At 36.6% G+C, this 23,646-nt stretch overlaps 5 protein-coding genes across 7 annotated transcripts; 3 read left to right on the top strand and 2 right to left on the bottom strand.

The window, feature by feature from the left end:
* Nucleotides 1–301: 301 nt before the first annotated feature.
* Nucleotides 302–3,600, bottom strand: LOC18049927 (uncharacterized protein DDB_G0287625). Its single transcript, XM_024188893.1, has 6 exons — nucleotides 2,828–3,600; nucleotides 1,764–1,815; nucleotides 1,264–1,347; nucleotides 1,110–1,174; nucleotides 811–969; nucleotides 302–716 (listed from the first exon to the last, which is right to left on the bottom strand). Exons 1-6 carry the CDS (start codon nucleotides 3,428–3,430, stop codon nucleotides 666–668), a joined length of 1,014 nt encoding a protein of 337 aa, XP_024044661.1. The 5' UTR covers nucleotides 3,431–3,600; the 3' UTR covers nucleotides 302–665.
* A 1,809-nt stretch (nucleotides 3,601–5,409) lies between these two features.
* On the top strand, nucleotides 5,410–8,309 carry LOC18049926 (two-component response regulator ARR5). 3 transcript variants are annotated; one of them, XM_024188894.1, is made up of 6 exons: nucleotides 5,410–5,617; nucleotides 5,965–6,170; nucleotides 6,287–6,363; nucleotides 6,548–6,625; nucleotides 6,744–6,814; nucleotides 7,685–8,309. In XM_024188894.1, exons 1-6 carry the CDS (start codon nucleotides 5,610–5,612, stop codon nucleotides 7,947–7,949), a joined length of 705 nt encoding a protein of 234 aa, XP_024044662.1. In that variant the 5' UTR covers nucleotides 5,410–5,609; the 3' UTR covers nucleotides 7,950–8,309. The 3 variants fall into 3 exon arrangements, with proteins under 3 accessions (XP_024044662.1, XP_006439725.1, XP_024044663.1); XM_006439662.2 differs by having other exon boundaries at nucleotides 5,412–5,617; nucleotides 5,931–6,170; XM_024188895.1 differs by having other exon boundaries at nucleotides 5,412–5,617; nucleotides 5,706–6,170.
* Nucleotides 8,310–10,761: 2,452 nt separating this feature from the next.
* Nucleotides 10,762–13,801, top strand: LOC18049925 (formin-like protein 8). The gene is made up of 4 exons (XM_024189037.1): nucleotides 10,762–11,186; nucleotides 11,376–11,652; nucleotides 12,905–13,177; nucleotides 13,244–13,801. The coding sequence occupies exons 1-4, from the start codon at nucleotides 10,762–10,764 to the stop codon at nucleotides 13,799–13,801; spliced, it is 1,533 nt and encodes a 510-aa protein (XP_024044805.1).
* Nucleotides 13,802–14,697: 896 nt separating this feature from the next.
* On the top strand, nucleotides 14,698–17,489 carry LOC18049924 (protein EDS1). Its single transcript, XM_006439660.2, has 3 exons — nucleotides 14,698–15,328; nucleotides 15,601–16,383; nucleotides 16,504–17,489. The coding sequence occupies exons 1-3, from the start codon at nucleotides 14,999–15,001 to the stop codon at nucleotides 17,218–17,220; spliced, it is 1,830 nt and encodes a 609-aa protein (XP_006439723.2). The 5' UTR covers nucleotides 14,698–14,998; the 3' UTR covers nucleotides 17,221–17,489.
* Nucleotides 17,490–19,919: 2,430 nt separating this feature from the next.
* On the bottom strand, nucleotides 19,920–21,810 carry LOC18049923 (lisH domain-containing protein C1711.05). Its single transcript, XM_006439659.2, has 3 exons — nucleotides 21,419–21,810; nucleotides 21,237–21,303; nucleotides 19,920–21,107 (listed from the first exon to the last, which is right to left on the bottom strand). Exons 1-3 carry the CDS (start codon nucleotides 21,494–21,496, stop codon nucleotides 20,203–20,205), a joined length of 1,050 nt encoding a protein of 349 aa, XP_006439722.1. The 5' UTR covers nucleotides 21,497–21,810; the 3' UTR covers nucleotides 19,920–20,202.
* Nucleotides 21,811–23,646: the final 1,836 nt, after the last annotated feature.

Below are 23,646 nucleotides of genomic sequence, written 5' to 3'. Positions count from 1 at the left end.
CAAAATTTTATTATCCAATTTTTCCTTTTTTCCCATAATAGCTTTTACCATTTGCTAAACTGATAACTGATACGCGTAAGAATTATTCTGAATAATCATTAAATAATGTAAGAGATGCCCGACGACGGGTCATTGAAGTTCATTTGTATACGAGCAAGTTGTTATCCCCAACCCCAAGTACATGAATTTATGAAGGAGAAGCATGTCGTCCATTATTTTGTAATACACTCGACAAATCGTATGTTACCGCCGTAATGGAACGACGCACCATTTAGCAATAGAACCAAAGACATTTCGCAAATGACTTTAATGTTATTACCTCTTTTATTCAACATTACAATATTTACACTATGTTGTAACTTTGGGTTGTTAGGACTTGGTACATAATGAAGAGACATTCTCGACTGACGATTGTCATTTCGTCTGCGAAGTCCTCAAATGCAAAAATTTAGTAAAACCCGAACGGATGGCGTAAAAATGTGATTGAAACCGTGAAAGAAGTAATGAAGAGTAGGAAACTAAAGGCAAAAATCTTGATCTTCTGGATATTGTTTACAGACACGCTTTTGGCTATGGGGCGTCAAATTTCCACAATATCATCAGCTATATGTACAACACTTAAGTCACTGTAACTGAGGGTGGACATCAGGTTGTTGATTGGTATTCTATGCCTTGCGAAAACGGTCACGCCATGAACCTTGTTGCTTTGCAAGGACCTGAAACCAGATTAACAATTGTGTAAAATTTGATGTTCGTCCCTCTAGTTGCGGTAAAAAGAAAAATTGTTCATTAAAATCTGAAGTTATTTACATTCTCACTAAAGAGGCTTGTAGCAATATCGCCATCACTGCTCTTCTTTTCACTGCTGTCTGGTTCTGGTTCACTATCTGAAGAAACAGATGGTGGAACAGCAGATGCTCCAAACATGGCCTCATCGTGAGCAGCTTTTATTTGTTCCTCTCTTCTTGCCTTCAGAATTCACATAATATAAATAATTACTTCATTAAAACACATAATTCACTCTTACTATCTCAAGAACATACTGTTAGATCCAACTAGCATAAACATCACATGCTAACTCGATAAGAAACGGATAGCAGAACGCCTACCTCTATGGCAGAAAACCGGAAGCTCTGTCCTATGTGCTTGACTAAGGCTGCATCATCTTCCGCGGCTGAAGATAGGGTGAACATAATAATATTAGTTCTAACCTCCATGTTATTTTATCCAGGTCAGACATAAAGGTGGAAATATATAACCAACCTTCAATTTCCTCATCATCAAGAGGGGCATCCTTGTCAAACTCAAATCGTTCCCATCCAGAGCCCTTTGTTTCATCCTTATTAGCTGCACTCAGAAAACACCACTATAATGGGACAAAAGATAATAAATTACAACATAGAGAAAATGCCATATTTAGGAGCTTAGCTAATAGGTATCTAACAGCTCTTTTGCATATCCGGGGACAAGGGGAAACATTATAAGCTAAGTGAAACAAACGCTTGCCCAGTGAGAACCTCAGGGATCGCAAAATTGATATGTCAAACCAAATCTACATAAAATATTGCTATCGAGGGGGTCATTATTACGAAATTTTGTAAAAGATTCAACACATGAAAGGGTGATGCCTAAAAGATTGGCCTTTCAGTGCATAAATATACTTGAGAAAGCAAATAAAATGAATCCTCAAGTTTCTGGAAAACTACAATTTGATCAATAAAAAGAATAAAAAGTCAGCACCAAACGAAGATGAGGTCACTTACCAGTTTCAGCTAGCTGAAGTTTCATCTTGGCTTTAACTATTGCAGCTGGCGTCTGTTCACAAAAGAAAGGTAACTTTAATGACTGATCCGGTCCATGGTGACCGAGAACTATTGTATCAAAGTCATTTGCTGGAAAGTTATTAATGTATTATATTCCAAAGAACTCAGTTCTACAATTCAAGTTAACCTCATAAATAAGAAAACAACTTCAAAAAAACATAATATACAAAGAAAAAAAGGTATGAATGTGAGAGAGGGTTGTAATATGTGCCAAAACCACATGTAACTGAACCTTAACCAAATTCTGTTTCAGATTAGAGGTTCGATGAAGTGACTAGGTCGCGTGGTATCTTTCCCTCTATCCTCACATATTTTCAACATTAAACTGGAAAAATAAAACTACATCTGTTGCAACCACATATGTGTTTAACTTCTTTGACCAAGACAGTAGAGATATGTCTTTATCAATGCATTTTTAAACTAGAATAATTCATTACTACCAATATCCAATCTGAGGTGCATTCCCAGACACTCCTCTTTTACTTCACAGTTGATATATTTGTGCATAAGGATAAGCAATTCAAATCCTTTCTTCCTTTTTAACTCATACACACAATACACAGTCATTTCTCGGTGACAGCATCTGATATCAAATATGTAGATTCACATGCAAAAATTTCTGATTTTACATCCAATGATTACAACAATGGAACATGCAAAAGATGAGTAACTAAATTAAAATCTCACAGCTCCGAAAGTTGAAGTCTATGAATAATCTAAAATTCTATAAGATTCAAAGCTGTAAAAAGCAGTGATGTCAGCCTGAATCAATTTCTGAGCTCTAATAAAAGCACATATCACCACAGTATCGAGATCAACATACTCTCAGACTCATTCTGTTACTCTCAATTATCTCCCTTTTGAGCATCAACCACAGTTATAAAATAACCCATATTAATCAGACAATGACAATCAATTCAAAGAAGAATCCAGCCATACAAGTTGCCAACAGACCCAGACATAGTAACAATTCAAAGTAATAACAACAGAAAGAAGAGACGTACCATGTGGTCATAGCCTTCAATTAACCGTGAATAATCAACTTTACTATTCCTCTCCTTCTCCACCTCCCTCCTCTTTCCTCCTCTCCCCTCTCGTGGCGGCGACACGCTCCTCCTCCTCCCCCTCTCCCTCTCCCTTTCTCTATCTTTATATTCTCTCTCTCTGTTTCCATCTCTATCTCGATCACTCCTTCCTCTGTCCCTGTCTCGGTCTCTATGATCCCTCCCTCTGTCTCTATGACTCCTCTCTCTGTCTCTGTCTCTATGATCCCTCCCTCTATCTCTATGACTCCTCTCTCTGTCTCTGTCTCTGTCTCTGTCGCTGTCTTTAGTGCTAACCCTTGATTGAGCTGGTTTTTCTTCGCTAGGCTTCTTCTTGAGCTTGTTTTGAATAGATTCGAGCTGAGAGGGTTTCTCAGGATGGGAGGCTGTGGTGGGGCTCGAGGCTCTAACAAAGTTGCTGAGGAAAGAAGTATGTTTTGCGGGTACGGCGTCGTTTTCGGAAGTGGATGAGGAGGAAAAGCCGAGACCTTGCTTGAATCTAGCGGCTCCTCCGCCCTTCCGGGTCAGCTCGTCATAGTACGCCGCCGCCTTTTCTTCCTCCATCTCTCGATGGTAATGAATGGTAAGGTACTACCGCCGAAACTTCTGCGCAGTTGAAACTTTATTGGGCGGCGGATTTTGCCCCAACGGCGTCGATCGCTTTCTGTGTCTTTGGGCTGCCAAAGAATCGGGCCATGTACGTTTGGATTTTGGACTGACGATCTATTACTAAATCCACCCTCCAACTTCTTATTTATTTCTCTCACAGTAAAGTGGACCCAGCTCACCGAACTGGATAATGACCCATGAGTGTGCTTGAAGGATCAAATGAATGCACTTAACAACCCTTGTTATAGATTATTCTCGACTCCTCGGGTCAACTTAATTTTTTTTTAAGACTCATTTGTAATTATTGAATTAAGAGTAATTTTACGATAAAAAAAAAAAAGCAAAGAACCCTTACTTTATTGATAAAGAATTTTATTTTTTTTAAAAAAAGGAAAAATACATGTATTGTATTCTTTAGCGTATTGAAATTCATATTTTTAGGAAAAAAATTAACTTAATCCTTACTATATATTAAAAATTAGGAGATATATATATATATATATATGAGAAGAGGCACGTTCAATCAATCGACACGTGGAAGGTGAATAATATGATGGTGTTGATGTACGTGTATGTTGTGTGGACTCGCATAACAGACAAAGGGGTCTTTGTATTTAGAGATTTTGTTGTCGGTAATTTGAACTTGATTGAGGACGTGGTAAAAAGTGTGGGTGTAATGAGATGTCACCTCAGGATTCAGCAATACATCTAATTTTCATTATATGAAAATACGATGCGCAACAAAATCGCACGCCACAATCCCACGATCCAGGTTTCCCACTCGATCTCTCAGATTCGTATTCTCTGTCTATAAACTATACGCAGTGAGTGCCAGTGCCACACAAAAAAAGTAGAAACCCTATAATTATAAATCATCAATTTATTTATTTATTTATTTAATGATGATCACTCACGCACATAGAGGAGAGTTGGGAACTTCACCACCTGTCGCCCTCTCACCGGATCAAACCTAAAAAGATTTTGGCGCCCAGTAACCCGTACGTACATTCAATCCAATTTCTGTATTGTATCGAGATTAACCACAGTCTGTACGACTTTCCCATTTTTGAAGCCGCCGTTTCGGCCGTTTCTCGGATTTTGCAAAAATTTCAAAAAGTACAGAAAATCACGTCAATTTTTTTTTTTTTTTATAAAGTCAATATAAATAAAGACTTTATTTATATTGACCTGCGGTCATATGCAGTGCCGTTCCCTTTACTTTCTTCTTCTTCTTCTTCGTTTTTCCTTTTTAATCCATATTATTACCGAGGCAAGGGCTGCTTAAGCACTTTTAAATTAGAGCACAAATTCTAATTATATTCATAAAGTGATAAATAATAAAAAATACATTATAATTTTAATCGTGTGGTTATAAAAATATGTTCTACTTTAAAACAGTTTTAACATAATCAGACCATATCATCAATCTATGAACAATATAATTAGATATTAACATATATCGTACTAAATTTAACATAACAGTCTTTATAAACATATCATATTGCTAATTGAATAACAAAATTTTTTTAATTATCTGACCATATTATATCAATAATTGAAAGTCTTTTGATTTAACTTTCAAATACTTATTTATTTATTAATATGAAAGATAAAAGAGTAAAATAATAATAATAATAAATTATCTCTCAAAAGATTCTTCAAATAAAAATAAATTTATACTATTTTAATCAAACACAAATATCATAAAAAAAACTATTTAATAAGTTTTAGATTAATTGAAAACATAAATACATACTCCTTCATTCCGTTGAACCTAAAACCACCTTAAAAGAATAAATGAGATAGTGAAGGAAATAAAATATTACGCGGTTTCATACGTTAATATAGACATATCTTGATTCATATCTTCGTTAGTCAATTTTGGCAAATCTAGAATTTTGTCGATCGGTATGCTTGATATCAATGCTGTTTTGAACAATCAACTTTGTATCGCTATTCACTTAGATTTAGAAAATTTCCCAGTGGGTCATATTCTGCCCGTGAAAGAGACGACCATTGGACCATGAACATGAAGCAAATATTTGCAAATCTTTGAACCCATTTGTGTGCAATTCAAACCATACAAGAGTCAAAAATCCTGCTCCACAACCCTCAATTCCCCGCCTCGACCTCAATGTACAGGTAAATTTATTCTTTTTGGGTCAAAATTAATAAAAGTTATTATTATTATTATTATTATTATATTTGCGTGTTGTCTTCTCGCTGACAGGGAGCCATAGAAACAACACCGAAAAAGATTTTGTAGATGAATAAATAGAGTTAAAATTGACGGGACAAACAACAAGTTGGTGGATAATGGGTCATCTGAAAGATACTTGCTAAAAAAGAAAGATTTGCTAAGATCTTAAGATATTGGATCCTCAGAATCTTGTCACCTTCATCTCTCCTTTTCTCTCTCTCTTTTCTTGCCTTATTTATAAAGCAAAACCTGCAGGAGCACCAACTCAACGTTTCCCGTTTGCTTACAGCCTTACACAAACACATAATATATCGACAAAAACCCACCAACGGCTCGTCAAGGAAAAGAAATTCAAAGAGACTAATAGAGGCTTTCCTTTTTGGGCAATGGCAACAGTGGCTGAATGTTCTAAGGAGCTGCATGTTCTTGCTGTCGACGATAGTTATGTTGATCGCAAGCTTATTGAGAGATTGCTTCAGATATCCTCATGTAAAGGTAATTATTGGTCTTTTTCATGAAAAGATGCTAAAGTTTTTATTTTGATGGGTTTGTGAACCGAACTGAAATGTTTTTTTTTTTTTTTTTTTTTTTTTTTTTTTTTTTTTTTGCAGTGACGGCTGTGGAGAGTGGAACAAGAGCTTTACAGTATCTGGGTTTAGATGGAGAGCAAAGCAATGTTGGTTTTGATGTAAGTGCCGATTTTTTTTTGAACATTTTTGTTTTTAATTTTGTTTGATTGATGAGAAAATGGAGGGAAAAAATATACAAACATGATGAAGTTGAAGTTATGAACTTATACCTTAACTCAACTTAAGAACTCTAAACTTGTTTTCTGTTGGGCTCATTTTTTTATTTTCTTTGTTTGCTTGCAGGCTTTGAAGGTGAATCTGATCATTACAGATTATACCATGCCTGGGATGACTGGATATGAACTACTCAAAAAGATCAAGGTGAGCTCTCCGGTCTTTTTACTTGAAAATCTCTGGTGGCTTCAATCCTATGTTGAAATTTCAAAATTTTTTCCCTTTTCCGTGTGTTGATTTGATGTTAAATGAATTTTCTGAGCAGGAATCATCTGTTTTCAGAGAGGTTCCTGTGGTGATCATGTCTTCTGAGGATGTCTTAACTCAGATTGATAGGTAAGTTCTTGGTTTAATCTCATTCTATGTTTAATCAATTGTTATTAACTTTGTATTGATGTTACCATAAGAGCTAAAAATAGTAGATTTGGGGAAATTTCTTTTGTTTAATTGGAGATCAAATCTGATATGGTTCTAAGAGGAATCTGATCATTTGATTCAAAAGATCAAATCTCCTCTGGCCCTTATGAAATACAGTGGATCTGTGATGAGAGAATGAGAATCTGTCAATATTTCCAACACCAGATTTGGGACACCAAAATCTTTATGGGATATGATATTATGATATTTTTCTCCTCAAATATAAATATAATTGGACAGACTGGTGGCGTGTGTAAAAAAATAATGCATGGATAATATACCCTACCCTACATGGCTTTATGTCTGTTGACTAGGGAATATTTCTAAATCTATGAAATAACACCTCACATGGTATGTTCTTGTAACTACTGTCCGATTTAGAATTGTAGAATGCTAGAATCTTTTGATCTTAATCATGGTAAAAGACTATGTCTGCTGTTTTTTATAAATGAAATTTAATTGTATTTCATCATTCCATATGGAGAAAGTGAAGGATACTCGCCACTTAGGTCAGGGTAGTTCACTTGCATTTTCCTTTGGCCATTATTGGGTGGTGAGGTTTGACTGTTTGTTTATTGTCTAACACGAAGCAGCCTAATCAAGTATTGTAAAATTATCATAAAAAATGTTTCCTGCTTATCTAAAACTCATTTTATTGCCTCTTCCCTGCACAAAATTTGGATTAAGAAATGGTCAAATTGCCCTAATTGAATCCTTTTTTTTTAATCCATTTATGTCTGTCCTCTATGGCAAGTTATTAACAGCTTCCATTTTCTCTATGATGAACAGTTGTTTGGAAGAAGGGGCAGAGGAATACATAGTCAAGCCAGTGAAACTATCAGACGTTAAACGGCTAAAAGATCACATAATGAGAGGAGAACCACAGGAAAATGGCAAAAGTGGACTTCTCAAGAGGAAACTAATTGATGATATTCAGGCCTCCTCGGTTCCCATATCATTCTCATCATCGGTTGCTTGTGATCTAGAATCTTCCCAACTACCATCTTCACTGTCTTCACCCAATTGTGCCTTCAAGCGACCTAAATTACTTTAGCAGGGACTCTTGAGTCATTTGCTCTTGAGTGACTGAGAATTGTCATTTTTTGTCTATAGTCAGTAGTTAGCCCCAAATGAAAGAGAAGATTGATTTTTGTAAAATTTTGCACACCGTGGCTTGACATACTTCGCTGACATGAAGAATTTACCACGACCAGAGAAAAATGAAAAAGAAGAAGAAGAAGAAGAAGAAATCCATGAGAATTATGTATAGAAAAGTAATGAAGTATTTGTGCTCCTTCTTGTGATATTTCTGTGGGAGATGAAATTTCATTGCCATTAACGAAGCCCCAGTTACACAGGGGATGTTACCTGATAGTGTGCTCGATTGAATCTTTTACGTGAAATGCACTAACAATTCTGCTCGTATGTGACTTTCTGCATTATGTGGCATGATCAACAATTCTGCTAGTATGTTACTTTCTTCATTCATTTCTCTTCAATGAAGTGACTGAATATATATACACGTACATTGATGTGAATGTCATCGACGGAAGTTACAATCAGCAATATTATCTATGGAATCTCACTAACACAAAAAATTAACGTTGGATAATTGCATTTAACTTTCTTGGAGATTATGTTGTTTCTAATTCTATTGCAAGTATAGCTTGAAGCCTGACCTAAGCATCTTTACTCGTTTACATATCATGGACTCTGCCATTCAGGCCAATGGGTAGGTGGTAAATCACTTTTATCCTATCACGGAGGTAAAAGTTTGACTTCTTATAAAGGACTTAGAATTCCTCTCTAAATCTTTTAAGTATTTTGCGCAAATCATAGATAGAAGTGAGATTTTCAAACTGTGCTCGATATACTACCAAATTATGTTATAATTGTATAAATTTAGACTCTTAATTCCTCCATCTATCTTTATATATATATAAATAAAGGTATTTGAGCAGTGGCAGGTAGACTTCCCAAGTTCTGTAATAATTTCTTTGATTTACTCTCCTAATAATGTCATTTGGAAGGAAGACATACCAAGAAAGACTTTCCCAGGTTATGCAATAATTTCTTTGATTTACTTTCCTAATAATGTCATTTGGAAGGAAGACATACCAAGAGAGACTGTGGGAAAGCTAACATTACAAGGGTAAAACATGACCAAGTAAATCTACGATAATGTCTTTCTTTGCTACAATTACATTTAAACAAGTCTTGCTGGATCATGCATTGGCTTTGAGAAAGAGCTGGGGACGACAGTCCATAATAAGCAGCATTTAATGTTTTAGCTTGGAGTTCTAGTAGCTCCCAGCTAAAACATTAAATACTGTTTAGTATGGTCCAAATGGCATTCTATACTCCAGCTAAAACATTTAATACTGCTTATTATGTGTTAAATGGCATTCCTATATATATATATAATATGGAGAGACAAAATTAAAAAAAATCTATAAATTTAAAGGACCCATGGGTGCAGTTAAAAAACTAGGGACATCAATCACAGCAGACAATTACTCAAGTTTATCTAAAACACATTTGAGTTCATAAATGGGGTGCAACGCTTTCAGTGCCTGTGTTCAACAATTCTTTAAATGAATTGGTGAGGCTTTTAATTAACTCGGATTCTTCGCTAATGGCTACGACGTTCAAGTCTTAATGATGAGCGTTGATATTTCAATTCAGATTCTACAATAAAAGCATGTGACTGCAATTTGAGAGGACATGTTGCCAAGTGCCAACAGATCATGCAGTTTTACCCCGTCAAAAATAACTAGTGAGCCACATTCATCAAAATACACCTAATTATCAACGGGGGTATATATTTTGTCTTGATTTGGTCTAAAAGGCCCTTTAGAATTTGCCGGTAATGTGATGCCCAGTGGCATCTTGAGAGAAAATGCTCGAAACTTTCAAAGCATTTATTGATTATCATATTCAGCTGTGTAGCTTGCAGCACATTATACCGGTTCGTTAATATTATAATCTTCCAATCAAATAGAAACAATGAACACATTCTGGGAAGCCTGCTTATGGCATTTTACAACAGCTGTAGCAAAATTGTTTAATTTAAATCGAAGACGAGATTACTAAGAATAGAAAAAGAAATAGACAATGCAATACAAAGATATTGATACAATCCAAGGCAAATGTTTGTTATGTTGGTTGTCTATATGAATGAAGTTAAGCAAGGGCGACGGCTAAACCATCACTTCCCTCATCGGAATTGTAGATGCATAACACATTTAGAGCTGGACAATGTGCAAATCCAACCTGAATCTTAACAGGCTGTTATAGTCATTTCCAATGGAGTTTCACAGGAAGAGTTAAGCAAAACTGGACATGTCATCTACCTTCATAGAAACCGTCTGCAAACAACACCCATATGCAGTACAGAAGAATTTACTTCGATTGCCTAAGAGTAGTAATGAAACAGCAGAGTTTCCTTCGCTCCTCATTGCAACTTTCTCTAAGCCCCTTTTGTTATAATTCACATTGGTGCAGCCATGTCCTTTTACTTGCCTTACCCTTTTGTTGTCATTTGTTCTTCCTCACTCTTTTCTCAATAAAATTCTTCACAGAACATTGATGTTCATTCCTTGGCCAACAAGTCTACTAACATAATCTTTCCATAGTCTTTGGTTGATCGGGATGCCCAAAAGCACTGCCAAGATCATTGCTGCCACAACAGAGTTACTCTGGTTATCGCTGGAGTCGCCTTCTTGATCTGTCAAAGAACTAAAAGACTTCGGCAGAAAAATAAAATTAATTCAAGCTTCCGTAGGCAGGAAGCAACTGTGACTCAGGAAGAGTTTGAGAAATTTAAAGGAAGAGTAAAAGGTTTAGTTGTTGAGGAAGTCCTTTACATGAGGAAACTAGAACACGGAGAGCTAAAAGCTACTTTTCCGAAGATTGTGTTTAATCCGAGTTTCGAAGAAGATGAAGAAAAATGCATGGACATAACAACAGTACAAAGAAGTACTATGTCACGTTTGTCACCCGAAGAGACATCTGATTTAACCGGCAGTGAGAGAAAGGCAGAGCCAGTTCGACAAAATCCAACTCTGCCACCTCCAGCTTCAGTTAGGTTGCTAACACAACCGCCGCCACCGCCTCCTCCTCCTCCTCCTAGTGTTAATCATCCATCACAAGCAACACTGCCACCAATACGGGTAAAAAGAAATCCCACGCCAGCATCCCCACCTCCTAAGGCACCTAATTTAGCTTCGCCATTGAAACCTTCACCTACTCCGAAGGGGAATGCAAGTAAGATTAAGGACGGAGAGCTCAAGTAGGACTGTTGTTGGCCACGTGAAGCTAAAACCATTGCACTGGGATAAGGTCGCAACCAATGTTGATCATTCGATGGTCTGGAATGAGATCAACGACGGATCCCTGAGGTAATTTGTCATTTTTTTAAAGTAAAACTACTATTGCATTGCTCCAGTTCTTGTTTGCTAAATCTTCTATTTCTTCTCAGATTTGATGATGAACAAATTGAAAATCTATTTGGATATTCCACCATCAATCGTAGACTTTATGAAAGAAGCAAAACGTCCATGAGTTCAGGCAGTTCCAATGCGGCACCAACAGCAGAGCTTTTTATCCTTGAACCCCGCAAGTGCCAAAACACAGCAATAGTACTGAGGTCACTCGCAATCTCTCAAAAAGAAATCATAGAGGCCCTCCTTGACGGCCAGGGACTCAGCATTGACATCCTTGAAAAACTTGCCAAACTATCTTCAAGCCAAGACGACGTAAGCAAAGTCCTCTAATTCAATGGAAATCCAACTAGACTTGGGGATGCTGAATCTTTTTGAAATATAAGTGTGCAACCCAAGAAGGGGGATGAATTGAAATTTTAAAAATTATTCTAGCAAATCTACACAACAAACAATCTAATGTCTTAATAAAAATTGAAAGCAATAAGTTCAATAAAAGCACAATAACAAATGAGTAAGGGAGAAGAGAAATAAACACACGAATTTTTACGTGGTTCGGCAATCTCTGCCTACCTCCACGCCTCCAAGCGATCCAAGCTTGATGATTTCACTATCCGAGCCTTTCTAAGGCTTCAACCGTTTACAATTGACTTCAAAGTATCAATGAATCTTTACAACAAAGAGATTATCTCCCAACCTCTTCACTCAAGTGTCTCACACACTCAAACTCTTACAATTAAAATGAAGAAATGAAAGTTACAATAAAACTCAATCAAAAAGTAGATATTCAAAAATGAAGAACAAGACATGATTCAATATTTTGTGATTTGCAAATTGAAAGCTCAATATATCTCGTATGCTTTTTGTTTATGCTTGCTAGAGGGCTTGAAAATGAATTGGATTTGAGTTTTTATAGTTTGAGCTCAAAAATTAGCCGTTATGCACATTTTGGTCATAACCGGCTTGCCGTTTAGGAATTTGATAAGCCGCTTTTATGTTACTGTTAAGGCAAAAATTTGAATTTCAGAATATCCGGCATGCCGCTTTTCATATCCGGTTAGCCGCTTTTGAAATTTGGATTGCCACTTGCGAAATCCAGATAGCCGTTTATGCTCCAGAAGCTTACTGCCCAAAATCCGGATTGCTTACCATATCCGGCTAGCCGCTTGCTACAGTAACTGCTACAATGAAATATCTTTTAAAATTATAATTTGACCCCAAAACTTTATATAACTGTATTATGACCCAAAACGTTATGAAAACTTTCAAATAGTTTAAATTTCAGAATTTTTAAATAATGCTTTGTCAATCCCAAAACGTTCTGAAATTATGATTTCACCTAAACTATGTGAAATTATAGAATGGTCCAAAATATTTAAATAGTTTCAAATAGGTCCAAATTCGAAATTTAAAACATTATCAAAGATTTTAAAATTCTTTCATTTTAGTCCAAAATACTTTAATTCCATAACATCATTTTCTTATTATAAAAGCACAATTCATAAATCTTTACTTAATCAATACATGTGGTTTGTTATCATCAAAATCAATATTTATAACCATATAGGCTAACACTTTTCTCTTCCACATCCTGAAAGTTATTCCTTCGGCATTCACTCGCGTTAATGCAATGCTTTTCAGATCAAATTACAAATCAGAAATCCTTCAACTCAAAGAGTCCTTGCAAGCACTTGAAATGGGTTATAATGAGCTACGAACCCGGGTGATCTTCCTAAAACTTCTTGAAGCCATTCTAAAAGCTGGTAATAAAATGAATGCTGGAACATCCAGAGGCAATGCTCAACGTTTCAACCTAAGTGCCCTCCGAAAGCTTTCTGATGTTAAAAGCACTAATGGGAAGACTACCCTGCTCTACTTTGTTGTGGAGCAAGTGATCTGATTGAAGGGTCGACGTGGCGAACTCAACGGAAACCACATTCTTGGAAGGACTTTCAGTCAAAGAAGCAAAACTGGTGATTCAAATTCAAAAAGCTCGACGCCAAAAGAGAGGGACAATAAGTACTTAAAACAAAGATTGCCCGCAGTGGAAGGCCTAAGCAATGAGTTCAACAATGTAAACAAAGCAGTTAGGATAGAACTTGACACATTCATCAATACCTACTCCGCACTTGCATCTCGCGTGGTAGAAATCTGGGAACTAGTAACACACTGTGCTAGTAGCGAGAAAGGCGGGTTTTTAAAGGAAATGAAAGGGCTTCTGGAGGAGTGTAAAGAAGAGCTTAAGCTGGTAAGAAATGACCAAAATAGGACTATGGAACTTGTTAAGCGGACAACAAAATACTACCAAGCAGGAGGTTCCAAAGAAAAATGGGGGCACCCACTTCAACTGTTTGTTATAGTAAAAGAATTTTTGGACATGGTTGATACAGTTTGTGCTGACATTAGTCGAAATTTACAGAAGAAGAATGGGACAACAAGCGTAGCATCATCACCACCACTGTAACCACCATCAAGAAGTCTAGTGAAATTCATCAACTTGCCAAAACAACTCAGGTTAGATATTCGAGCATCAGCATATTCCAGTGAATCATATGATAGTTTCTGAAGCATGATGATAGTTTCTCAAGCATGCTTAGAGTAGAAAGTTGTTTAGATTGAAATAAAATTGAAGACCTTTCCTAGCTTCCTTTCCAATGATTTTAATTTGCTCTTGGTTGATTTTACAGAGAAGGAATGATTTTAAACTCCCAAGTCCCAAGGCACAATTTCCGACACAAATTTATCATATCACCAGTTCTTTAATGTTAAGAGCCAAAATATAATTTCTTCTCGATCATTAAAAAAAAAAAACCAAACTATAACTTAAAACTACTAGCATATACAGATAAAAAATTAATTATTCATTTCCTATGATTTTTTTTTTAAATAGTGATTAATCATCAGATTACTACATTACACAGATATTTACAACAACCACTATTATAGCAGAGATATTACACTGATATTTACTAATCATTTCCTATGATTAGTAAAACTATCATGGCAAAACCAAAATGGTCTAAATGTTATATATTAGCCAGCTAGCTAGCTAGCTAGCTATTACCGGTAGGTCCTACAGTAATTTGGGCCGAACCCTGGGTCATCACACGGATTTAGGCCCAATTCAATCCAGATCATCTGCTTGTAACTGTGACGAAATGTGGCACAAGCCGCAATGCAATGATCTACAGTTTCAGACAAACGTGTATTTGGTTACTGCATTGTTCACCTGTTATAAGCTATTAAATAAATAATCTTAGAGCTGTTATAAAATAAAAGAGCAGTTAGTTTTCCATCCCAGGAGATGTCTGAACCTTTTTCAGTCTTGGATAAAAGAATTAGATTTACCCGACTAATATTGTTTTATTTGAGAAAGGGGAGAGAAGAAGCCAGAAGTGGTTGCATCGTGGGCGGCTTGACTCTTGAGCGAGCTTTGAGCTTGACCTGGATCAAAGTGAAGGTCGAGTCAACGATTGGGAAATACCCAAAAAGGTCTTTCACTTCCCTACACAATAATTTCCAGGAACGCGTTCAAAACTTAAAACAAGAAACATTCTATCTCCTCTACGACTTAAAGATAAAAAGGGCAATAATAATAAATCAAGCAAAGCTTCTAAACCGGGAAATTTTCTCAACAAGTACTATAACAGTTGTGGAAACGATGGCAAGTGAAAGACTTGGAGAGGTGATAAGCATGAAAGAAGAGGTGATCAAGAACGCATGCTCGATAGCCATGAAGGCACACAAATTGCCGGAGAAGCAGCTGTATCTCGTGGAAAAGAATCGTGGCTCATCAGACGTCATTTTCAGCTTTCCAGGTTCTTGGACTATCAGTGATTGGTTTAGTCGAAGCCCTTTTGGCGAAAAAATGATCGATCCACATCCACCTCAGTTCGCCTCTCTTCGAAGTATAGGGAATGATCAAGTTGCAACTGTCAATGAAGCTTTTCTTACTAGATTTCAAGCAATTCTACCTCAGCTACAAAGCGAGGTGTGTGATTTCTTTGTTAATTTACTTTTCTTTCTTTTTTTTTAAGTTTTTTGCCCCCTGAAAAATCAAAATGCAACATGTACTACTAGTTAGTAAGTATTGGTGTTGCTTCCTCTTTGGCAATCATCAAGATTCCAAAATAGACGACTGTGATAATAAATAAACTATACAATTGAATTCGAATGAAGCAATAGAAATGAAGCAAACGAATGACAAACTGGCATATATGTATATATATATAATACTGGGTAGTTCCTTCGAATCATTCTCAGGTGGTGAAAGCTGTGGCAGACAGAAAGCAAATAGTGTTCACAGGGCATTCCTCAGCTGGTCCAATTGCCGTTTTAATGACAGTTTGGTTCCTGGAAAATTGGGAAAATTTCATAAAGTCAGACCCCAGCACCAGCAGAATGCCACCTATATGCGTCACTTTTGGATCACCTCTTGTTGGTGATTTCATAATTAACCATGCTTTGAGGCGAGAAAGTTGGTCTCACTACTTCATTCATTTTGTAATGAGGTATGACATCGTCCCTCGGGTTTTGCTTGCTCCTCTCTCTTCCCTTGAGCCGGAACTGAAAACTATCCTCGATTTCTTGAACCCAAAATGTACAATTCACATTCAAGAACCAACTAGGGAAGCTTCAGCTCTCTATGTGACGGTGATGAGAAATGCATCATCTGTGGCAAGCCATGCCGCCTGTCATCTCATGGGAAACACAAACAAGTTGTCTGATACTTTGTTGAGTTTCATTGAGCTGAGCCCCTATCGACCCTTTGGAACTTATGTCTTCTGCACAGGAGATAGGGAACTCGTAGTGATGAAAAACCCTGATGCCGTTCTGCAGATATTGTTCTATTCTTCTCAGTTGAGCTCTGAAGTAGAAGGTCCAGAGATTGCTCTCAGAAGTGTAAAGGACCACTTTAATTACCAAAGCGAACTGCAGAACTTAGAGACAAAAGGTGTCGCCCATTTTGACAATTTGGAAGGGCTTCCATTGTCTTCCAATGTTGGTGCCGCTGGCCTTGGCCTGGTCCTGAATAACCTCGGCCTTGTAAGTCCGTTTCAAGATAGTTTCAAAATTTGTCTTTCAGTTTTAGAAGTTCCCCTATCAGTTTTTTTTTTTCCTTTTTTTTTCCCCCTTGGACTGACATTTTGAATCTTCGGTTTCCAGAGCACGAGAGCCAGACTCTGCCTTTGTGCTGCTGGAGAATTAGAGAAGCAAAAACGGAGAAACCAGGACAAGATTAATAAAAAGAAGACAGATATAGAAAAAGGACTACTAGCACTTGAAGGGTACAAGACCAGGTGCGAGGCTGGCAGAGTCAGCTATTATGATGCACTCAAGCTTTCAAAGGACACTGATGATTTCAATGCAAATGTTAGGAGGCTTGAGTTGGCTGGTATATTTGACGAGATTATGGAAATGTTGAAAAGGTATGAACTTCCTGATGAGTTTGAAGGCCATAGAGAGTGGATAAACATCGGAACAAGGTACCGCCGCATTGTTGAACCTCTAGATATTGCTAATTACTATCGACACCTAAAAAATGAAGACACAGGTCCCTATATGAAAAGGGGCAGACCAAAACGATACAGATACACTCAGAGGTGGCTCGAGTATGCCCTGAAGATATCGGCAGGATCCAGCGGGGAATCATGTTTCTGGGCAAGGATTGAGGATCTCTGCCTCAGAACTATTAATATGGGGCTGTTTGAAGATGTCAAAGAAGAAATACTGTCCCTGGAGAAGCAGGTAGAAAAATGGGTTCAGAATAGGGAGTTAGGTGATGATATATTCTTTGAGGATTCGACCTTCGTCAAGTGGTGGAAAAAACTCCCTCAGCAACATAGATCAGGATCATGCATTTCAAAATTCATCAATAACTAAGAAAATAAATCTTAAAGCTATAACCACTTGCTTCTAGAAGTGCAACTATCAACCGTTGGTCTCTGCCCTGGCCGTGGAAGTTGTGTAATTAGTTAACCTAATATCATTAGTTTCTATTTGTAATGTGTGCTTCAATTATACCTCAAGAGTGGTGACTCATTTTGTATTACGACCAAATAAGTCATTAGTGGATTGTTGCCAAATGTTATTAACCAATAGCAGCATTATTGTTGAAATTATACTGGCTGTTCACTGCTAACGCATCCATTTCGGGATGCCATACTGATACAAAAACAAGGATTCTGTCATACTGATACAAAAACAAGGAAAGAAAAATAAGGGCTCTCAAGAAGCAAGCCATTCTCAACGTGCTAAGATACAATGTATCTAATAAAATCATCACCGTGCAGTTATACAGATTAAAGTACAAACAGAAACGGCCGCAGGAAATAAAATCAGCAATTATAGAAGAAAATCAAAATAACTGGCCTAGCCTCCAATGACATTAGGAAGCATAGCACACTATATGCTACAGTCCATTAGCTTTATCCAACAGAACTTACACGGTTTTTAGGTCAAAATGTATATACATCTCCTTGCAAATCTTTATGGTTGAAGAAATATAACACAGTAGCAAGTCTCCTCAAATAAATTACTTTACGGATAGCGAACTAATCAAATTCTGAATAACAAAACTCATAAAACATATGACTTTAAACTGCAAAGTAGAGACATTAATGAGAACTGGCATACCTCAAATATCATATTAAATCCTCAAATAGCCTTTTGAGCTAATGAAACTAAGATAATATTACCTACAACTTGCAACCATCGAGTTTAAAAGTTACTTTTCAGTTCAACAAACAACTGAAAAAGCTCAAGAAGTTCAAAATGATTCTAGTGGGTACCGTTCATTCCATTGTAAGATCTCTTGGATGATAAAAAGAGGCTTAAGGTTCCAACTCCACTCACCTAGGGTTAGGAAGGGTTTGGTCCATATTCATGTATTACTTCAAATTGTCTCTTTTTTGAAAAAAACAAAGGAAGTTCCAGATTAGAGCTACAAGACAGACAAGATAGGATATTCCATATCTAACCAACAGTGCACGAAACCATCAACACACTGACAACCTTTTTAAGTACTACAAAATAGCAAGCATTGGAAGTACAAATATTAGAACAGACCTTGACTAGTCGCGAATATTACATTCCAGCCTTGTGAAGCTCTTTGTACCAGCCATATGAACCACAGATTCTGATTGTGTACTCATAAAAACAGATTCCAATTATCATTATTTCTTACAGTTCGAAAGAATAAGCATCAAGCAGAATGAAAACCTCCCAACAGTGTACCCAAAATATCTACTCTATGCTTGCCAGAAGAAAGGATGGATTAATATCTCTGAGTTCCGGCCCAGGCCTTGCCATTTTTAATTTTACCTTCTCTCATGACAAAGCCTAAACCTCTTATATTCCTTTATTTCTTGGAAACAACCGCTGTTTAGGTTTTAAAGAACATTTTAAGATTCTTTTTAATCAGTGCAAAAAATCTTAACAAATATTCAAACACAGACAATTTTCTATTATATACTCAACTACAATATCGTACTGAATTTTAAGTCAATGTCAGCATAACAAAGTCTAGAGTTACCTTTCAAAGAACATTTGCATATATTGGATTCAAAAATTTCTCATTCCTTCTTACAACAGCGAGCACGAAATTGAAATCACCACAGAAACTTATAATTAAAACAATTACGGGATTGTAACCCAAGTTAAACATTTCAAAGAGCAAATGTTAAAAACCAACAAAATAAAAATTGGAAACACACCTCAAATATTGAAGCTATGACATAATACAAAAGTCAATCAAATAAAGATCCCCGGGATATTTCAGCCGCTAAAGTGTTTACCATTCTAAACTTACGGTCAGCGCTTTTGGGCTAGATGAATTCATCAATCATTCAAACACTAAGTGCATACAAAACAAAACAACAAAAGCAAAAAAAAGAAAGATGCATGTGATGTGGCAAGTGCTTCATTAAATACAGCTTTTAATGAACAGATCTCAAAATATGAAGCCAACCACAAGAAATGGGGATCAAACTTCACATATTACCTGTGGATAGGACCTCAGTACATATATAGTCCATCCCTTTTATCTTTGAAGTTATATGAATCTTCAAATTCAAAAACCACAGAGAGCAATTAAGCTAACATGTTAAGTTAGACACACTTCTCTAAGTAAAAACCAAAGAAGCAAAGTAGCAAGTAATTAAGGTTATGACTGGTAATACATTTAAGTACAGTAACAGAGAAGGAATATCCACATGCAAACACTACCACAAGCATGGACCCTTTCAGAAAGCAATTAAATTTATAACAAGTACTTGCACCCAACGAAACCTATCCTTTTAGAAAGCAATTACTATTATTACAAGTAATAAATCTAAAAAAATGCATAGTAATCGAAGGATAGAATAAAAATCAAAATTATTGGAAAAAGGAAATACAACACATCTTTAGGTAAGAATTAGGTCACCTCCAACAAAACTGGGCTTGATCACAAAGTCCTCAAGTAATTAGGATTGCATTGGAAAGTGAAGAACCAAGGTAAACAAGTGGATACACTAATGATGAACAGCATTTTTAAATTCATGAATGCCCATACTAATTGAAACAAATGGAAACATATGATATATTGTAATCACTTTTTATGTATTGGATTTCTATACCAGTTTATCTATTCACATAATACCAACATGAGTCTTCTACATTAGCACATGCACCATACAAATAAGAACTGAACTCGTAAGAGAAAAGCTCACTGCTCTGGTGCAAAAACACAATACTCCTCTATCAACATCTAAAACGTCTATAAAATGAGTCTAAAAAGTAAAAACTAGCATAAGAACACAAAGACACACAAAAAGGACAGACCCCAACATACATAGTTCACGGAAACAGAGACTCCTCCTCTTCCTAAGACCTTGCAATCATGCTACAAGACCGAGCTAACCGGAACGTCATGCTGCCTCCTTGCACTATCGCTTCCGACTCAACTTGATCATGCTCATATGGCTTCCTGCAACCTGGACATCGCCCATCTTCTTCAAGAATCCTCTTGTGACAAAATAAGCAGAGCCGGAAGCCACATAAACAGGGCAAAAAGCTTGAGTCCGTGTAGTCCAAATCCTCATAGCATATAGGACATGAAGATGGCGCCGCTAAAACATTGTTACAAGCCCAAGGAACCCCTCCTTGACCAAAATGCCGGTCTGCAGCCGGAAAACTCCGCTGTTTAGCCAAATTAGGCAGACTCTGAGGCCTGAAAGCGTCATCTGGTCTCCAGGCCCGTCTATTATTCTCGGAGACACTAGGCACCATTCTTGCACCATCGGGCATTGATTTCACAGAATCTAAACTTAACCCATTTGCCAGTTCATGCAAGGAATCCGACTGAACACTCAATTGGCTCTCAGAGGGTGATTGGGAACATGAACGATCATGTTCTGGTTCCTGTTTATTGTTATCATCATCAGCAGCTAAAGCATCCGCCACAGCCTCCCAATCATCCAAACAGCCATCTTCTTCTTCCTCTTCTGTAATGCTACCAGAGCAACAGCCGCCGCCGCTGCTACCACTAACGCTACTGCTGCTGCTGCTACTCCCGATGAAATTCGTTCCCGGATTTGTGCCGCTGTTACCACATAACAGGCTGTTGGTGGGGCTGTTTGATGGTGACTCTGAATCACTGTCATGGTGCATAGATCCAGAGTCATTGCTGTTATCCTCATCCCTTCGCCTCAAATTCTCCAACGACCGGGCCCTCTCCTTCCGCGCACCGTTTTGATCCTCCTTGCAGCACTTGCTCTTCACCGCCCCGACTATCATATCAAACAATGGCAAATCCATAAATAATCAAAACAAGATAATCATCCAATAAAAAATTATTTGGATTACATGCAGAGTCATTAAAAATATAAAGAGAGGTTAAAAAAAAAACATTTGCGCACCTTGGGAGAGCCATTGTTCACGGCGAACATCCAGCTTGCACTGCTTCAATTTCGCAGACCTGTTGGTCTGAAATCCCAAAGAGAAATAACAAACACAAAATCAATTATAAACAATTTAAAAATTTTTAATTAAAAAATGGAGAAGGAAAAGAGAAAGAAGATAAATTAGACGCGATACACACCCTCTTCTTCTTAGAGAAATCCCTCGAGTTTGGGGCCGATGCAATCGGAGCGTTGTGGGTGATTGAATCAGATACCATTGTTAAAGCAAAATTAGAATTTGAAAATCTTAAAGGAAAAGCCCTAATTTGATTTTGAGAGATAATAATCTTCGAGACAGAAAGTCAGAAACTCTGCGGGATTTTAATTTGGAATTTTCAATGGAGAGAAATATTGCCAATGTGGATAACGGGAACTCCTCTGCTCCGCTCGCCCTGTGCACAATACCTACTAAAACAGAGGCCCAGCTTTACATTTATACTCTTCGTAGTTACAAAACTACCCCTTCTTTTCTATCAATTTCGAGTTTAGACAGGAGGTTTTGGGTGGGTTTATACGAATATTGCGAGGGCAGTTAGGGATAATAGCAAATATTGAGGTCCATTTGGTCTATACGTTCGTGATATAAGCGAAGCAGCACGATGTCGTTTGGTTTTCTTTTTTTTTTTTTTTTTGGCTGAATATGAAGATTTTTCCTTTATCTAAAATTAGGTAAGTGGCATTAATTGATTAGGCTGTTGAATGAATTAATTATGGTAACAAATGCATTTAGTTTTAATCCTGATTCATTGATTCGGATTTGTTTTGGCATTTTACTTTAAATGAAATCGTTTTCTAGTGGTGGCTTAGCTAAAAATAGGGCCAGCAACACCCTCCCCCCCCCCCCCCCCCCCCCCCGCGTTTTTTCTTTAATCTAATTTCGTTTGATAATTTTGACATTGGACAAACAAAATGCTTGTGTCATTATATTTATTTCTCTAGATCCAATTAAAAAAAAAAAAAGGATAACACATGTAAATAACTTCTTTTTTGCAGGACATATAAATAAAAAGGTTTTGATACAAACAACATTATTGAATTACTTGTTATCGGGTGAAAAATATATCATGTACATAATACACAAACAAATATTTTAGAAACTTTTCTGTAAAATTTTTTTACTAACGTCCCATTAATATGTCAATTTAACGATTTATGCACATATATATTTAAAAGTCCAATGCATTTTTTTTTTGTTTAAATATATCGTGGTTTTAATGATTTAGACGAACTATTGATAATTAAAAATTAAATTACCTTACGACTTACAAATGCATGTTAAAAAATATCCTTTTGAAAAATAATGTATCTAACAAATTACGAGGAATGATGCATGTCTCAAGGATGTTTTGAATGAAAATGGTAAGGGGATTGAAGTCCAACTAAGATTATATTTTTAAAGTGATTGTTATTTCATCCAACGGTTGTGGAAATATAAAATAATAAAATCATATTATTTCTACGACCGCTTGATGAAAATTCAATGATTACTACATAATGGCTGCCAAATTGAGTCACCGGCACAACTCGGATTGATACGATGTTTAATTGTATGCGATGCATCAAATTATTTACGCGAGTGTTCAAATTCTTGGCCGCGTCATTTCAATCAATAATTGTGCTGGTGGAATAAGATAACCTCGTAGATATTTCCTGGAAAGTAACCGAAGGAAAAACATATTGAAGAGAGTTTGGCATCGCCTACTCATACATGCCTTTTTAAGGCACCCATAGTGCACCTGCAAATCTGCTCAAGTTTAGCCTTAATCTAACTTAGGAATCAAATAATTCGAACGATATATGCGTTATTAATTAATCAGATCTCAGCACGTAGTTAGGCAGGCAGTGCGGTGCAGTCTCGCGGACAAAGCGTTGTGCGCAAGGAAAAATATGTGCGTGACATGTCGTACCAAATTTGTGTAACAACAATAAATGGATCACATACAATACGGGCTCTCTAGTTAAGGTTCGAAAACACGCAACGTGGATGCTACAATTATATGGTTCCTATTTAGGACCGATATACGCCCGCCGCTAACGAGATGCATGAGTGCGGCAAAATGGTTTACGGCACAATTTTTCTATATTTGGGTTGATAGGTATTAATATAATTAATAAATAGGTTGACACGTTGGGATATAATAAATAAATAAGTGCGTTGTATTTGAGTTGGACAACATTATATGTTTATGATACGAATATCAATTAATATATGGTAATATTATTAAAAATATCAATTGGTGTATATTCATGTCATAACCATATTGTGTTATAAAATTTATTTATGTTGTGTTAATTTTTTCATGACCTGATTTTAAGAATAATATTGATATATTTTTTATTTATAAAATAAGTTTTTTTATTTTTTTGA

Source organism: Citrus clementina, unplaced genomic scaffold (assembly GCF_000493195.1).
Source record: "Citrus clementina cultivar Clemenules unplaced genomic scaffold, Citrus_clementina_v1.0 scaffold_3, whole genome shotgun sequence".
Classification (NCBI taxonomy): domain Eukaryota; kingdom Viridiplantae; phylum Streptophyta; class Magnoliopsida; order Sapindales; family Rutaceae; genus Citrus; species Citrus x clementina.
Note: the sequence above shows the minus strand (reverse complement) of the source record. Positions and strands in the feature narration are given on the sequence as shown.

Coding starts and splice junctions, on each gene's coding strand:
- LOC18049924 (XM_006439660.2), top strand. CDS start 14,999: ATGGCAAGTGAAAGACTTGGAGAGGTGATAAGCATGAAAGAAGAGGTG. Junction 15,329..15,600: donor TACCTCAGCTACAAAGCGAG/GTGTGTGATTTC, acceptor AATCATTCTCAG/GTGGTGAAAGCTGTGGCAGA. Junction 16,384..16,503: donor TCCTGAATAACCTCGGCCTT/GTAAGTCCGTTT, acceptor TTCGGTTTCCAG/AGCACGAGAGCCAGACTCTG.
- LOC18049927 (XM_024188893.1), bottom strand. CDS start 3,430: ATGGAGGAAGAAAAGGCGGCGGCGTACTATGACGAGCTGACCCGGAAG. Junction 1,816..2,827: donor TTGAAGGCTATGACCACATG/GTACGTCTCTTC, acceptor TTTTGTGAACAG/ACGCCAGCTGCAATAGTTAA. Junction 717..810: donor CAAGCCTCTTTAGTGAGAAT/GTAAATAACTTC, acceptor ATCTGGTTTCAG/GTCCTTGCAAAGCAACAAGG.
- LOC18049925 (XM_024189037.1), top strand. CDS start 10,762: ATGAGGAAACTAGAACACGGAGAGCTAAAAGCTACTTTTCCGAAGATT. Junction 11,653..12,904: donor TATCTTCAAGCCAAGACGAC/GTAAGCAAAGTC, acceptor ATAACCATATAG/GCTAACACTTTTCTCTTCCA. Junction 13,178..13,243: donor CCCTCCGAAAGCTTTCTGAT/GTTAAAAGCACT, acceptor ATCTGATTGAAG/GGTCGACGTGGCGAACTCAA.
- LOC18049923 (XM_006439659.2), bottom strand. CDS start 21,496: ATGGTATCTGATTCAATCACCCACAACGCTCCGATTGCATCGGCCCCA. Junction 21,304..21,418: donor ATTTCTCTAAGAAGAAGAGG/GTGTGTATCGCG, acceptor TTGGGATTTCAG/ACCAACAGGTCTGCGAAATT. Junction 21,108..21,236: donor TGAACAATGGCTCTCCCAAG/GTGCGCAAATGT, acceptor TTGATATGATAG/TCGGGGCGGTGAAGAGCAAG.
- LOC18049926 (XM_024188894.1), top strand. Junction 6,364..6,547: donor AAAGCAATGTTGGTTTTGAT/GTAAGTGCCGAT, acceptor GTTTGCTTGCAG/GCTTTGAAGGTGAATCTGAT. Junction 6,815..7,684: donor GTCTTAACTCAGATTGATAG/GTAAGTTCTTGG, acceptor TATGATGAACAG/TTGTTTGGAAGAAGGGGCAG.